The sequence below is a fragment of the Pistacia vera genome, unplaced genomic scaffold (genome assembly GCF_008641045.1).
Source record: "Pistacia vera cultivar Batoury unplaced genomic scaffold, PisVer_v2 Contig581, whole genome shotgun sequence".
NCBI classification, from domain to species: Eukaryota; Viridiplantae; Streptophyta; class Magnoliopsida; order Sapindales; family Anacardiaceae; genus Pistacia; species Pistacia vera.
In genome coordinates, this window is record NW_022196425.1 from 221,639 (window position 1) to 236,405 (window position 14,767).

Genomic DNA, 14,767 nt, shown 5'->3' on the forward strand with positions numbered 1-14,767 from the left:
TTGACAAATTGTCCAATAACATCAGCGGACGCTTGTCGATGCTCACCTGAAATATGTCCCAAACCACATGGGTGCTCACGGGTATATGTGCTAAGAATAACTTTTCCGACTCCGTCAACCTTCTACAATAAACCCGCCACTGCACTTTCGGTCACGACATGCAACCGTCCACGCCAATGAATTTGACTTTTGGTGATGAACTCAAAATTACCTTTCACAGCAACAGTTTTAGCTTCCTCACCACTTCCTCTTTGTTGTCAAATAAATACCCTTGTGCAACTCCGATCTATCTGTAAAGACATGAGCTTTTCACTACTAGCTCCAATTGCCCCCTCTGAACCTACATAAACGACCATAGTGTTCTCTTCCTCACAATGTACGCCTTCTGCATAATCTGTATTTAAAGGAATCTCTACATCTGTGGGAACATCTACGGGTCCTCCTCCTCAACATTTTCATTCTGCCCCCATCACCACCTCTTCTATACTGTCCTCCTCACCACCCAATTCACCGTCACTCTTGATTTTTCAGCTAACAAATCAATGGCCTCGTAGTTCAAATTAAAACTAGGCAAATCTCTGCCTACATCCTTGTTATCCCCTTCCTTGGAACCAACTTCCACGGTTTTTCTACATAAGAAACCCTTAAAATCGGCCTTGAACCACTATCGGCCATATCAATCATATATAACTTTACACTTTTATCCGACTTTATATAGCAAGAGGTACCTTATATTTTCAGGAGCTCTGCTTAAAATATTCTTCACAAATATATCACTACGCGAGCAACTCAAATTACCTCTTCTATTATTTTTATCATCAACTCACAAACTAATCTCTGTGCTCACAGCAATTGGTATAACTTCTTTGCTCTTCCCAATCCACTTCCACCTACTTTCTTCCCCACCCACTCACCAAAATATTCAACACCCAAAACAACTTGTCCCATGTATAATAATCCCAACTATCTATAATGCAAGAAAAACATATTCTTAAATGTTGTACTAAGGGTTCATATTTTAAAAAGAATCTGCACATTCGCATATTGGTCTGATGTATCGCTTAGGCGATCATGGTTATTTATACTGGATCCTTAACGATCAACTTGATCGCTTAAGCGATCCAGTAAATAACCATGATCGCTTAGCGATCTTATGCATTTACAATCGCTTAACGATCTGCTCCATACAACACTTTAACCAGATCACTTAAGCGATCATATGCCACATACCTGATCGCTTAAGCGATCTATCTGCTGCATTACCAGACCTACCAGATCGCTTAAGCGATCCATCATACCCAGAACACTTTTTCAGTCATCTCCACCTACAATCGATCCATCAACCCAGATAAATACCCAGAATAAATTTTCACAATTTCACTCCTTTCAACTTGCATTACATCAAACACAACCCAACAACCTAAACAACTAAATCAAAATCATAACCCAAACCCCTCCATTATTAAATCTTTGTAAATCTAATATAAAATGTAAAAAGGAGATACACGTACTTACATGAATGTCAGGAGAGGAGGAGGGGGATCTTTGCCGGAGAAGATGTTAATGGTGGAGGAAGAAGAAGTTTAAGGGGAGGACAGAAGATATAGAGGAATGAGGAAGAAGAAGATGTACAGGAAGGAGGAAGAAGAAGAAGATGCAAGTAAAGATGCGTTAATGGCGGGAGGAGAAGAAGGTGTTTGGTTTTGTTGCAACAATTTGGGTTTGTGGGAATATAGTATAATTTTGAAAAGATACATAATACTTCTTTAATCATAATTAAGCACTAATCAAGTTTAATTACCCTTAATCAATAATAGGACTATTTAGTTAGAACTTTAAAACTTGATAGCTTTTTAATTAAATTCAAACTTGAGAGGTTGTTTTAAATACTCTCCAGGTCTTCCTCCTAGCTTCAAACACCTGCATTTTTTTTTCCTACTATGTTTATTGAAATCTTTGATGGGAAATACAGTGATGGAGGGAGGATTTTGTTGTAGTGGGACTGGGCCCCAGTCACTGGGTACCTCAAAGAAAAAATTTCAAATTTTTGTTCATGGATTTGATTTTTTTAATTTATTAAATTTGTTAATAAACTTTAATTTTGTATTTATTTTTTGTGTTTGATAATAATAAAATGATTTTTAATTAAAAATATTAACTAGAGTTGATCCCACGGGAATTTTTAGCAAATTTTAGATGGCAATCTTTCATTGTCTACTGGAATTTTTTCTGATTTTTTCAATTACTTGGACTCGAATTTGAACTCGAACTTGAAAACTCATAAACCGAGCTCGAATTCAAGCTCAAGTTCCCTAAAGTATCAAATTCAAGTTTGAACTCGATTCCTCAGTTGAACTCGAACTCAAACTCGGTATTGTAGCATCAAGCCAGCTCAAGTAGTCAAATAGTTAACTCAACTCAACTCAATTTCACTTCTAGTTAGTTCTAATCATCGATCACCAAGTTAATCTATTGTTCTTTCTTCAATTAAAAATTAAAATCCTAATTTCACCACTTATGTGACAAGATATTGCTGGATGCTTGGACATTCACAACCACATTCAGAACATAGTGAGAGATAGGCTATGACCTCAATAAAATGAAATATTTCATGGCCAATATAAAACGGTGAAGATTTGGAGATTACCTATGATTATCTTCAAAACCAACATGTGCCGAACATGGGTTTTCCTAACCCAAGGATTGTTGTAAGTAGGAATAATGTTATGTATTATTGTTCTTAGTCGTGTTTAAGTTTTTTTGAATCCTATCCCAAGGCATGTCCTATGGTAGGATGTCTTTGTCTTTGTGTTCCTTTGCTTGCTCCTCTCCTCTTGTCTTATCTTTCGTGTGTTTAAGATAGACAAACAAGAGAGATCAGGTTTTCAGCGTATTAGGTTTGTGTTTTGTTTCTTTCCCAAGATCTTCCTGAGGTAGGATGGTCATTTTTTTATGGCTTCTTTGTACATTTTTTCTCTCTGTCAATGATACTACTTAATTAAAAAAAAAAAAAAAAAAAATACTCATTACTCTTTTGAACTTTCCATAATTTTAAAACTCCTTTTTATATTGGTTACGCCATGTTAATTCTTTTTTTATACCATGCATATGCATACAGTCACATAATACTAGATTTTCCTTCTTGGAGGCGAATATCAATACCAGGATTCCCGTATCGACAAGATGCTTAAGTAAAATTTTATTCATTCAGTTTAAAATATATTTTTCTCTTTGAGAGATTAGATTAGACTCTCCACTTGATGGTTCACTTCAGATTCTCTTTCAAAGAGCATTTTCATCCAATCTTTCCCACCTGAAGCTTCATATTTCTGGGTTGCATCGACCCTGAGTACCAAAAGAGGTGAGTGTTTTCAACTTTCAAGCCCAGTTGTTTTCTAGTTTTATGGAGTTCTATTTCCTCAATTTTTCGGACTGCTGCATGAATGTTTATCAGAAACATAGTGATTAATATTACTTACAGTACATAGCTAAGATTTTTCTTGTTTCTATCCTACATAAGAATTCGGAAGTAGGTTTAACAATATGCTATAGACATGGTTGCTAAATTTCTCAGTAAAAAATGAAAAAGTATCCTAAATGCTGATAATTGATCTTAAACACCCATTTATTTCCAGATTATATGCATATTTGAAGTGTGGCCTGATCGATATTTATCTCCCATAGCGGCTTCCACTACAGATAGTTAGGCAGTAGTTATAGAAGTTGATCCAATAAATGATTCAGTAGAGTGAGTTATATATTTGTTTTGAAAGATAGGTTCTACATTGCTGAAGAAATTTTTTTGTAATCTATTTGGGGGTTATTATCTCTGATTTCTTTAAATTAAAGTTTCATAAGTTATCAGCAAGACTTCCTTAATTATGTTAAGTAATTTTTATTGAGCTTAATAGCAACACCAGTTACATGGTAACTTAAAACTGTTACGCATATTCTTTGAGAAATGAAGATTGGGAATGGGTACTATAGAGAAGACAGTTAGAGGAAAAGTCTTGGGTGGCATCCATCATGCCAGTGGCAAAATTAGTCTAAATTGTGTTGGAAAGTTTAATTATATGTCACTCCCCCTCCCAGGTATCCTATCTCATCAGATCCGGCCGCTCCAAGGGACTCGGGATCCCAAGAGAGGGTGAATATTTTTGAAAATTTTTTTCTTAATAATCCCTTTAAAAAAACATCATAATTAATCTCCATGTAAAATGTTCAATTACCCCTTATATTTTTAAATTTTTTAATCAACCCTCGTACTTTTAAATCTTTAAGTCAACTTGTAAACTTTTAGATTCTTATCAACCCCCAAACTCTGAAAACATGATAGTTTCCCCCCTTCAGAATATAGGAGTCTAATTCAAGAGGGGGACTTTCCCTAAGGCCCAAACCAAAGAATAAAAAGGGTTTACAAAAGAAACTGGGCCATATTATTAATAGGCCACCCCACCGAATAGTAAAATCCATACCCAATAAATAACTAGGCCTTATTAATAATTAATAGGCCAGCCCACCATAATAATAAATCCAATACCCAAACAATATCTCTGCCCCAAAATTTCCAATAACAGTGAACACAATACAAACAAAATTCTAGCAAGTCAATGATAGTAAACTTAAAATTTCCAGCATCATTTCAAATTAAGGGTCAGCGAGTACAACATAAATATTGTAAATTCCAGCAACACTTTAAATCAAAAGGGGCAGCCGTTTACATGTAACTACAACTCCATATTAAAAAAAAAAAAAAAAAAAAAAAATCACATGTATGCCATTTGTACTTCATCACTTAGCCAACAATTTACTAGTTTCATATTTCCAATAATAATCAACCCTTCCATAGGCTAAATATATCATAAAACCAATATAGGACAGTAACTAAAGTGTATGAATTAACCCATTCAAGCATGAATTTTGAAAACATGAATTGTTTATGCAATACTAGTCCACTCACGACTTTTTCCCTTGCTTTCAACTCAAGTGCTAGGTCCTCTTGTCTTCTTCACCTATTTGATTCAAATTGTTATAAGGATTATGATCTAATCAAAGAGAAAATGAAAGATTGTAAATACAATAATGGATTGAAAATGCATGTCTAACTCTTGTCCTTACCCCAAAATTTCTCCGAAAATTCTTCTCCTACAAAGCACTTCTCAAATATTGTTTTTCTCTCTTTCAATTTACACAAAGAAGGTAAGGCAAAAATCCTTCTCCCTCTGTCACCTTTTCCCCTCTCACTCTCTTGGTCTTCTCTTTCTCCACTCTCCCGTTCTTCTTCTTCTTCTCATTTCAAATTAATAGAATCCTTCAACCAACATTGGCAAAACTAGCTACCAACAATTCATTTTTTTAATCCATCTTGCAGTGGACGATTATGCATGTATCCCCTAGTTTCTGATTATTACATCTTGCACCCCCAATCCTTTAATTAAAGTTCTGTTTTATACAGTCTCACCCCTAGAAATTTGCATGTGCCTTGCATGTCACAATATCAAAGACCCCTTGTCTTAATCAATTTAAAAATGTCCCTTAAAAGATTTTGACATTTCTAATTGTACTCAAGTCCTCCTACAAAACTATTAACAGTCCTACTAGATCTTATTTCTTACTAATGTTCCCAAACAGTTTCAATTCTTACACATTACCCCCCAAATTCACATAAATAAAATCCACTAGAAATATGGGGTATTACAATAAGCTTTGATCCGATTAAATTTAAAGTTCAACAAACTCCTCTATGAAAGTCAGATTTATATTTTGTTTAGTTAAATATGAGATTCAAACCTATGACATGAGGCTTTAAAACCATGTTCAACAACGGATAGTTTCAGCATTATTTTATAACAACTGACCTGGAACCTTTAATCTACTCAACATCCGAAATTCACAAACTCAATATGCATTTTCTTTTTCTTTTAACTCAACACTTAACAATTTTGATTAAATTTGTGTTTTCAATGTATTTCTATTTAATTAAGTCAAACAATGAACCGCCTCGTGCCATAAACAAACTCTAAAAAAATTTTACTTTATTTAGAGTCTGTTTATTTTAGGATGAGGATTTTATTTATAGATAGAACTAGGAGTTGGATGGAAGACTTACAACAAAGAGTAGTCTTAATTTGAACTTGAAACAAAAATCATCCATCGAGTAAATGGTTGAATATTACATTTATCATACATATGAGCACTTTCTTACGAAAAAATCCAACTTTAGGGCTTTGAATATTTGAAAATTCATAGCTTATTGTGTTTGAATTTAAACTGATAGAACTAATGAATCTAGACATTGCCAAAAAAATATCAAATTTTCTCAAAAATAACTGATACAAATGAACATACCCAGAGTTTGATGGAAAATGCAAAAGACCTATACCTCCAGAGAATTTTTATTTTTTTTATCACTTGAAATTGACAAGGATCTTGTTCTTCACTATTTTTTTCTTTTTGCAAAGAGCTTCAGAGTAGATGGATGCTTATTTTTTGTTTCTGCTGCTGAAACAGCTAAATGATTTTTAGGTCCGAAGAGATCCAAAGCACTTGGTCTTGGAACTCCAGGAGAAACCTCTTCAACCGTAGAGTTGTCGTCATGAACAAACATGTATGTATTTCGCACTCCATTTCGAGGTTGTTCTTGTTCAACACCATCCCCATTAGCACCTGGTAGTGAACTAGCTAAATGATTGTTACGTCCAAAGAGATCCAAACCACTTGGTCTTGGAACTCCAGGAGAAATCTCTTCAGCCGTAGAGTTGTTTTTATGAACAAATATGTATGTGTTTCGCACTACATCGTTAAAATCTCAAATCTCACTTGCACTCTCGCTCTCACTTTAGGTTTTTCTTCTTTCTTTTCTGTTGATGAGCCATTGGAAATTTATAACAAAATCTCACTCGCTGAGAATTTTACAGGTAGTTTTCTGCACCGCGTTAGTCAATAGGCCGCGTTAGAATAAAAACTCTCATAGTTTCTCCCTATTATATATGTTTTATTTTTATTAGAATTTTCAACAAATACAGAGTCTAAATCATATATTAATCTTTACCTCAATCAAATTAATCTTATTATCCGGCCACCATATTGGTTAATGTAGACTTAATTAAACTTCTCCACTTTTCTACCTTAATCAACATTGGGAATATTTTCATAAATTTAAATCCTTAAATTGCATTGCGAGTTTAGTGGTGTTAAGTGTAATTTTTCCTTTGTTCAATAAAATTCCTTCCTTGAGGTCTAAAAAAAATAAAATAAAGGATTTCAGACCTTTTTTCCCGTCAACATTGTCTATAACAATTTTCTTTGCTGTTTCCCAAGCTGTTTATCATTTCTTTTTCTGTAAGGAAACGAGATTTTCCACACCGCCAGAGTGTGTTGATCCTTGTTATCTTTAAAAACTTGTTAAGATGTGGACCTGATTGTAAATTTGACCTGTCTTTAGGCTGGATATGTTTTGGAATTTTTACTTAGAAGAAGACATATATTGTACATGGTTTTAAAACCTGGCAAGTCCGATCGGAATTCGGTACACTGTATGGATAAAACTTATTTTAACCATTGGGCAAGATTGACCCGTGGTTCAACCAGTGGCTAATCCGGATTACTAAAGTGCAATTTCAAAATTTCAAATTCAAATGATGCCATGCTGATGTCAGCATTTTATTAATTACTACAGTTTTAAAATTTTATTATATTATGCTGATGTCAGCATGATGCCATCAATCAAACTTGCCGATCAGACGGGTCAAAGCCCAATCCGGATATAAAAACATTGACATTAAATAAATTAAATTAATAAATTTCTAAAATTATAACTACTCATAATGAAGAAATATTTTTGTGTCAAATAAAATTTCTTGTAAATTCTCAATTGAAAAACTTGCAACTTTAGAGAAAGGAAAGGAAAAAGGGAAAAAAAATGCAAGAAATGTTTTCTGTAGTACGACAAACTCGTGCTATATATTATTCATATACCAAAACTTTTCAAAACAGAAGAAATATTGCAGTCAACAAATAGTTAATTTCAAAGTTATAAGAAATAGTTATATTTTACTAATTTTGTGTTAAGTGATATATAATCAGATATTGACTTGACTGAAGGAACTGCGTTGGAAATTACTACTTAGATAAGTTAGACTAAGTTTTCGGTGGCCATAGCGCATAAATAAAGCACTAGAAATGTTTGACCTGGAAAATAATATACCAAGCTTCTTCTCATGGGCAAATAAATATTGTAAAATTTTGTAGAGTTCTCATTTTATAATGTCATTGTAAGCTAGTTCAGATCACAAAAATCCTCTCATAATTTTAGGTACAATTTTCCTTAGCTACCTAATGGTCAGACCATGAAGTTATTTCTTTTACACCAAGAAATCGGTGTATTAGTTTTTAAACAAAAGTGTTTTTATTAGGTTTCTTTTTTTTTTTTTTTTTTTTTTTTGTTGTTTACACCAGCTTTGTGTTTGCTGACATGGAATTACATGAATTGCCAACATGGATTTTGTTTTGTATACAACAATCCATGATCTAATTCAACATCGTTTCTAAAACTTCAAGGAAATAGTTGAGAAACTAAATAAAAAAAAGTTAGCAAATAATATTTATATTAAAAAAATTTGTAAAAAATCTCATAATAAACTATAATTGTGAAAAGGGGTAGAGAATTATTAGGAATGGTTAATTCGGAGTTAGAGTGTAGAAGACTTCCTTTGAATACTACAAAAGGGGGTTACCCTTAGCCATTTTGAATAAACCACCATTTTGAATAAACCAAATTTCAGAAGCCAATATTGTTCTCTAAATTTGGAGCAGAAGTAGTAATTCTCTCTTCAATACTCCTCTCCTCTCAGCTATCTTAGGAAAGCTCATTTTCTAACAAAGTGATATCAAAACTATAAAGATCATGAAGCTGGTAAGTGAGATGGTTTCCTCAAGTTCTAATGCTTAGCCAAAACATGGGAGATTGTGGAGAAAGGCTACAAGGAGCCTCAAGATGAGGTTATCATATCCAAAACCCAACTGCAAGATAAGGGGAAGGTACAACAATGAAAAAGGTCAACGTGTGGGTGGTATTTTTAATATTTCTTCCTAAGACAAGTAAAGTCCATATTTAACCTATATATTGGCTCAAACCATGACTTGTAACTAGAAATCTTATAAAATATCTTATTTATCAGGGAGTTGAAGAATTGTGAAAAATATTTTATTTATTGGAAGTGTTAGATAACATTATTAAGAAGGCGGTAGTGATATTATTAAGGTAGGTGTTAGTTGGGAGTTGGAGCAAGAAGTCTCCCTTGAGCATTATAAAAGGGGGTGACCCCTAGCCATTTGAGCAAGCCAAATTGACAAGCAATGATATCTCTCTTCAATCACTCCCTCTCAATCATCTTAGTTAAACATGAGTTAGAAAACTCCTTTTCCAACAGAATTTGATGTCTATACCAATTAATTTTCTCTTCTTTGAAGGAATAAATGCAGAACCTAAAACTAATAGAAAATTAAAAGCCAACATAATATGGCTTGTGTAAATTATACAAGATCTCAGTTATAACTTGTGTTATTCTAGCTTCCAAGCTTACCACGTTCATGTTGAATTTCTTAGCCTTCCAAGGAGCATGACAGAATGAGTATCAATTTTCCACCATTACTCCATCTTCCAACAAATCCATACCAAGTGTCTTTGCATGAACTTCAGGAGCAATGCCGTTACAGCTGTACCCAGTGGTGAACCCAACATTCCCATATGCACTACACAGAAGGCATTTATTTTCCTTTTAGAAAATTAATTTATATTCAATATTAAAATTATATATTCAAATATCTCTTACATTATAACTTCTACGTGATGTTTAACACATTGAAGTTGAGGGGTCTTCCTTGATTTTTTGTCTCTCTGTGATGCAGACCAGGATGGCCGAGATGACTAAATAAGAAAAGTTGAGAGTATCAGATTCTTAGCAAAACTCTTCTTTCCCTTTTTCTTGAGTTTGCCATTTTTTGAATCTGTTTACGGTATCTTCCCGGTAAAAACGATGTATAGGGTGGGAGATACCTGAACAAAGTAGGAAAAAATAGTTATGATCTGTTTTTGTCATTTATTTGATATATTCTAATAATTTTCTCTATAAAAACTAATAATTTTAATGGGTTAGAGGAATTGATGCTTCTATTTTTAATATTTTGGTCAACGAGTTCAGATTAGATTAAAAGAACAAACAATAATAAAAACAAAAACTTAGAAAGTGCATTTTTTTGGAGTATTTTGAATACAATTTTCAGGTAATTCTTAAGACATTAATTTAAACCTGAGAATTTTTTTTTTTTTAAGATTGAAAACATTAAATGTATTTAATTTTGGAAAAATACTTCCCTAAATTATCAATCTAAAGAGATTTTGAAAATATCTTTGGGATAAATTCTCCTTTATGGTTAGATGACAGCCCTTTAGTCATTGGAGTTAGAACTATCATGAATCTTATATTTATCCTAGGAGAGACAATTATTGGGTTTACCAAAAAAAAAAAAAATTGACCTAAACTTCCAAAGTATGAATAGGAAATACTTGTGTACAAAATATTTATGCAGATTGATGGGTTTTTTAATTGATAACACAAAAGAAAGGGTTCCAAGTTTACCCTTCAACATGTGGTATCCATGAATGGCCAAAGAGAAGATGTGACAAAAGATTCTAACATTGTTTATCTGATCATTTTCTCTCATATTAACATATACAAATCAATAATTTTCTTTTCTGCGATTTTTGTATTTGCTTGTTGTGCTCATTGTCCTCAGAAGGGTATATAAGAAAGGGCCTCTGAAACTTTCATACCAAAGTTTTATAGGAATTACTTTCTAATTATATAACTAATTTACTAAAAAGAAATATATAGATATATATATATATATATATATATATATGTATTGTTGTTTTACAAACTTCTAATTTCATAGGTTAAATCTTAGCACCTATCATTTAAAAACTATACATTAAAATTTAAAAATATTGATTATCTACTGTATATTAAGCATGACAGTTGCTAATTTAATTAAAAATTATATCATGAATTTCTAGAATAAAACCAAGAACTTACATCATAACAACGAAGAGCATCATCATAGCTGGAGAAATTACGGAGAGATCAAACACAGATTCACCAGTATGCCTCGAATTAACCACTTGAAACAATGAAGCAACGAGTTTCTGGTAGGTGTTCATACCATCCATGGCTTCTGAATTCCATTCCGAGGCACAAAACAGCACAAACTGAAGAAATATGAACCCAAATGCCGTAACACCAAGAAGAGAAGAATAAACGCCAGATAGCATGTGGCGATAGCCAATCTCTTTGTAATTCTTCAACATGTATTCAAACTCCCCTTGGTTTGTCACCTTCTTCAAAACCCAGATGAGAAGTCGCAGGAAAGATGGATACAATGTGTTGCCAAGGACGACTTGTGGGATTAGAACCCAAAGGAGGCCTGGGTTTTTATTAAAAACCATCATGTTTTCATTGGTAGGGACGAATCCAGAGTTTGAGAAAGTTGAAACAATTAAGAACACAGAAAACGTTAGCGTATGAAGGCCCTTGTTTTTTAGCACTTCTTTTGCGTTTTGAACAAGGCTTATATACAAAAAAACTATACTAATTCCACCTACATGAACAACTAAAAGATAACCTAATACTACATAAAACAAGTATTTAATTGAATTATCAATTAAAGACTTTTCATTATCATCTTCTGAGCTATTAGTATTTGTAATAACAATTGGATTCTGGTTTTGTGTATGTGAAGAATGTGCCAAACCCAGCTCAATTTGGTCTTGAAAATTTGCGTTTTGTAAAGAAGAAAGGTCGATGTTATAATCTGAACAGACTCTATTTCCTAGGAAATGTTTTCTGGGAAACTTGTAACTTATATAAAGTCCAAGCCAGGAGACGAAAACTTCTCCACCTATAAGCATCAAAAGGATCAAAACGATGAGTTGAAAGTGAGAGAAAACCTCCATTTCGATTGTTGACATGCTAGAATTTGTCAATGCGGACACGGAGGTGAAGAATAAATCAAAGTTTTTTGGGCGAAAGGAGGTTCTTGGATCTGAGAACCGCAAAGCTAAGTATCCTGCTAGAGAGGAAATTAAGAAATAGAAAAGCTGAATCCAGAAAGGATGTACTTTGACAATCACGACACGAAAACATGACCAAACTAAAATCAAAACAGATTTGTTAAAAGAGGCGATTCTGATACTTGAATAATTACAAAAATCCTTTAGATTCTTACAAAAAGAAGGAATGTTATTCATCTTTACAGAAAGAAAAAGGCCCGATGAAGTAGCAAAGTGTGTGGGTTTTAAAGACGAATAAAGGGCAAGGGTGTAACTTTAGTCATCTTTTTATAGCCATCAGTTTCATGTCAATAGTATTTCCAATAGTTATTTTAAAGAGTATATTTTATATAAATAAATAGCATTTTTATTAATTTCTGAATATAAAAAAATTATTATAATAAAGAATTTATGTTATATAAAGAGTCATTTGGAGATGCATAAAATATCTTCTTTTTTATTTTTTTTATTTTCCATTTGCATCATTGATGGCAATAATGGTTTTTTTTTATTTTCCATTTGCATCATTGATGGCAATAATGGTTTGAGGTTTGACTAAATGACCAAAATCTTCTTTTAAGGCCTTTAAAATAACAAAAATAATTTGTAAATATTCATAAACTAGTATAATTTTTAGATATGGTTATTTATTAAAAAAATTTGGGAATCAATGTCCTTAACTCATTATTTATCCCACACTTATTTTTTCATTAGTTATATTTGGGAATCAAGGTCATTGAAAGTATCATATTATTTAATTTAACATATTTGAATATTTGCTACTAAATGTTAACATATAGCTTCTGTTTCTAGATAGCACAATAAATTTTTCCCTTTACATCAAGGTTAAAAAAATAATAATATTAACAAAACAATCAGTCTTATGCCCATAGTTGGAGACAACTCAACTTTGACTCTGGTCTCCTTCGATTGGCAGGAATCCCTCCTTTAGGGCTCTAAGGGTGTCATGACCAAGCCTTGACATGGATGCTTATCCTCTTAGCTAACAATCCCTCCTTATAGCTTCAAGGTTTTGATACCACTTGTTAGGATCGGACATAAAAGTAGACCAGACATTGTAGTTATTGGTAGACATGCATTTTTATTACATTAAACCATCGTCCTTGCACGCATAGTTTGAGGTGACTCAAACCTCTAACCTCTGCTACAGTGTTAATTTATATAGCAGCAATCTCCCCTTCAACACTGAGGTGGCTTAATCCCTTAGTCTCCTAACCTTTACCAAGGAAGATAATGGCCTATCTAGCCAACAAATTGATGTGAAATAACTCTTTCATTGCCTATTATTTATTATTTATTAAGTTAAAATTTTTATATGAATTTATCCATCCAATTTGTGTCATATCAATTTGTATTTAAGAGTTTCTATATTATTATCTTTTTCCATTTACCAATGATTTTTTTTTTCTATCTTCTTTTACGTGAACCAATTCAAATGAAAACAGATCGCTTAATGAAAGGTTCGTGTTAGGAAAATTGAATCTTGGACTTCTAATAGAGATCTAAATAATTGAGTTATTTTTTTTTTAGTGTGATCAGGACATGCAAATATATTAAAAATTCATGTTAATATATATAACAACTATTGAGTACATGCCTCTACACAACGCATAAAAATATATGAATTATTGATCAAGTCCCTATACATTACATAAAAAATAATATGAATTATTGATCAACCTCCATACATTAATAATATTCCTAAGTTGTTTAAGGAAAGGCATAACTCCCCGTTACTGAATATCAATCATAGGACACTAAATTAACATCAATGATATATTTTTTTCCCAATTTAATGTTAAAGAAAACTGGTTTTATCTATAAATATATCTCAAGGTAGACTATAAAATGATAATAAAATATCATGATGTCAACGTTAAGAAAACCTTACCGAGGAAAATTATACAAATTATATTTGTTATGTAATAAAAATAAGGCATGATTAGCATAGTAATTGTAATACTTAATCATTAATTGGATGCCATTAAAAAAATAGGCATGATTGGCATAAACAATTAGAGTTAACGACATGTTTCTACCGAAAAAAATGATCTATTGACAAATTCATACCAACCCACATTTTAAATACCCTTTTAGTACACAAAGGTTAGTAATTTTTGTTGTGGGGAAGGGTAAAATGGTCAAATGCTCGTTATTAGTGACGGCAGAATTGTCAACAAATATTTGGCCACCGTAGAAGAGAAAAGAAAGGGGAGGCGCACATTAGCAAGGAGATGGCAGCAGTTTTGCCCTTTTTCGGCAGATCCCGACGTCCAAAATCACTCCCGAGACCACCCACGGAATCCCCATCACCTTCTTTACAAAGCCCAAGCCTCCATTTGCCGTCATCACTCACCATTTCCCATCACCACCTCCATTCACACGACCGACATTCAAGCCAAATTTTTGGTTGTTTCCGGTGTCGAAAATCGTCGTGAAACTCATTGCCTCCTCCATCCTCTTCCTCGAGCCTTTCTCACCCTTGATTCATTCACCCCAAGCCTGGTGCACGTGCCAATCACCGGAAATCGCCGCTTGAGTTTTTGGATGATTCCCCATCTTTTTGGCTTTTTTTTCGGCCGATTCAGTGACCCAAAATGCCCCCTACCACCACCATTCGACTCCCCACACTTTGCT

At 33.1% G+C, this 14,767-nt stretch overlaps 1 protein-coding gene across 1 annotated transcript; it reads right to left on the bottom strand.

The window, feature by feature from the left end:
* Positions 1–6,439: 6,439 nt before the first annotated feature.
* Positions 6,440–12,152, bottom strand: LOC116109526 (sodium transporter HKT1-like). Its single transcript, XM_031395753.1, has 5 exons — positions 11,224–12,152; positions 11,097–11,124; positions 9,970–10,057; positions 9,677–9,776; positions 6,440–6,792 (listed from the first exon to the last, which is right to left on the bottom strand). The coding sequence occupies exons 1-5, from the start codon at positions 12,026–12,028 to the stop codon at positions 6,440–6,442; spliced, it is 1,374 nt and encodes a 457-aa protein (XP_031251613.1). The 5' UTR covers positions 12,029–12,152.
* Between the last annotated feature and the right edge of the window lie 2,615 nt (positions 12,153–14,767).

Coding starts and splice junctions, on each gene's coding strand:
- LOC116109526 (XM_031395753.1), bottom strand. CDS start 12,028: ATGTCAACAATCGAAATGGAGGTTTTCTCTCACTTTCAACTCATCGTT. Junction 11,125..11,223: donor GAATTCAGAAGCCATGGATG/GTATGAACACCT, acceptor TAATTTCTCCAG/CTATGATGATGCTCTTCGTT. Junction 9,777..9,969: donor CAAGAAAAAGGGAAAGAAGA/GTTTTGCTAAGA, acceptor ATTTTCTAAAAG/GAAAATAAATGCCTTCTGTG.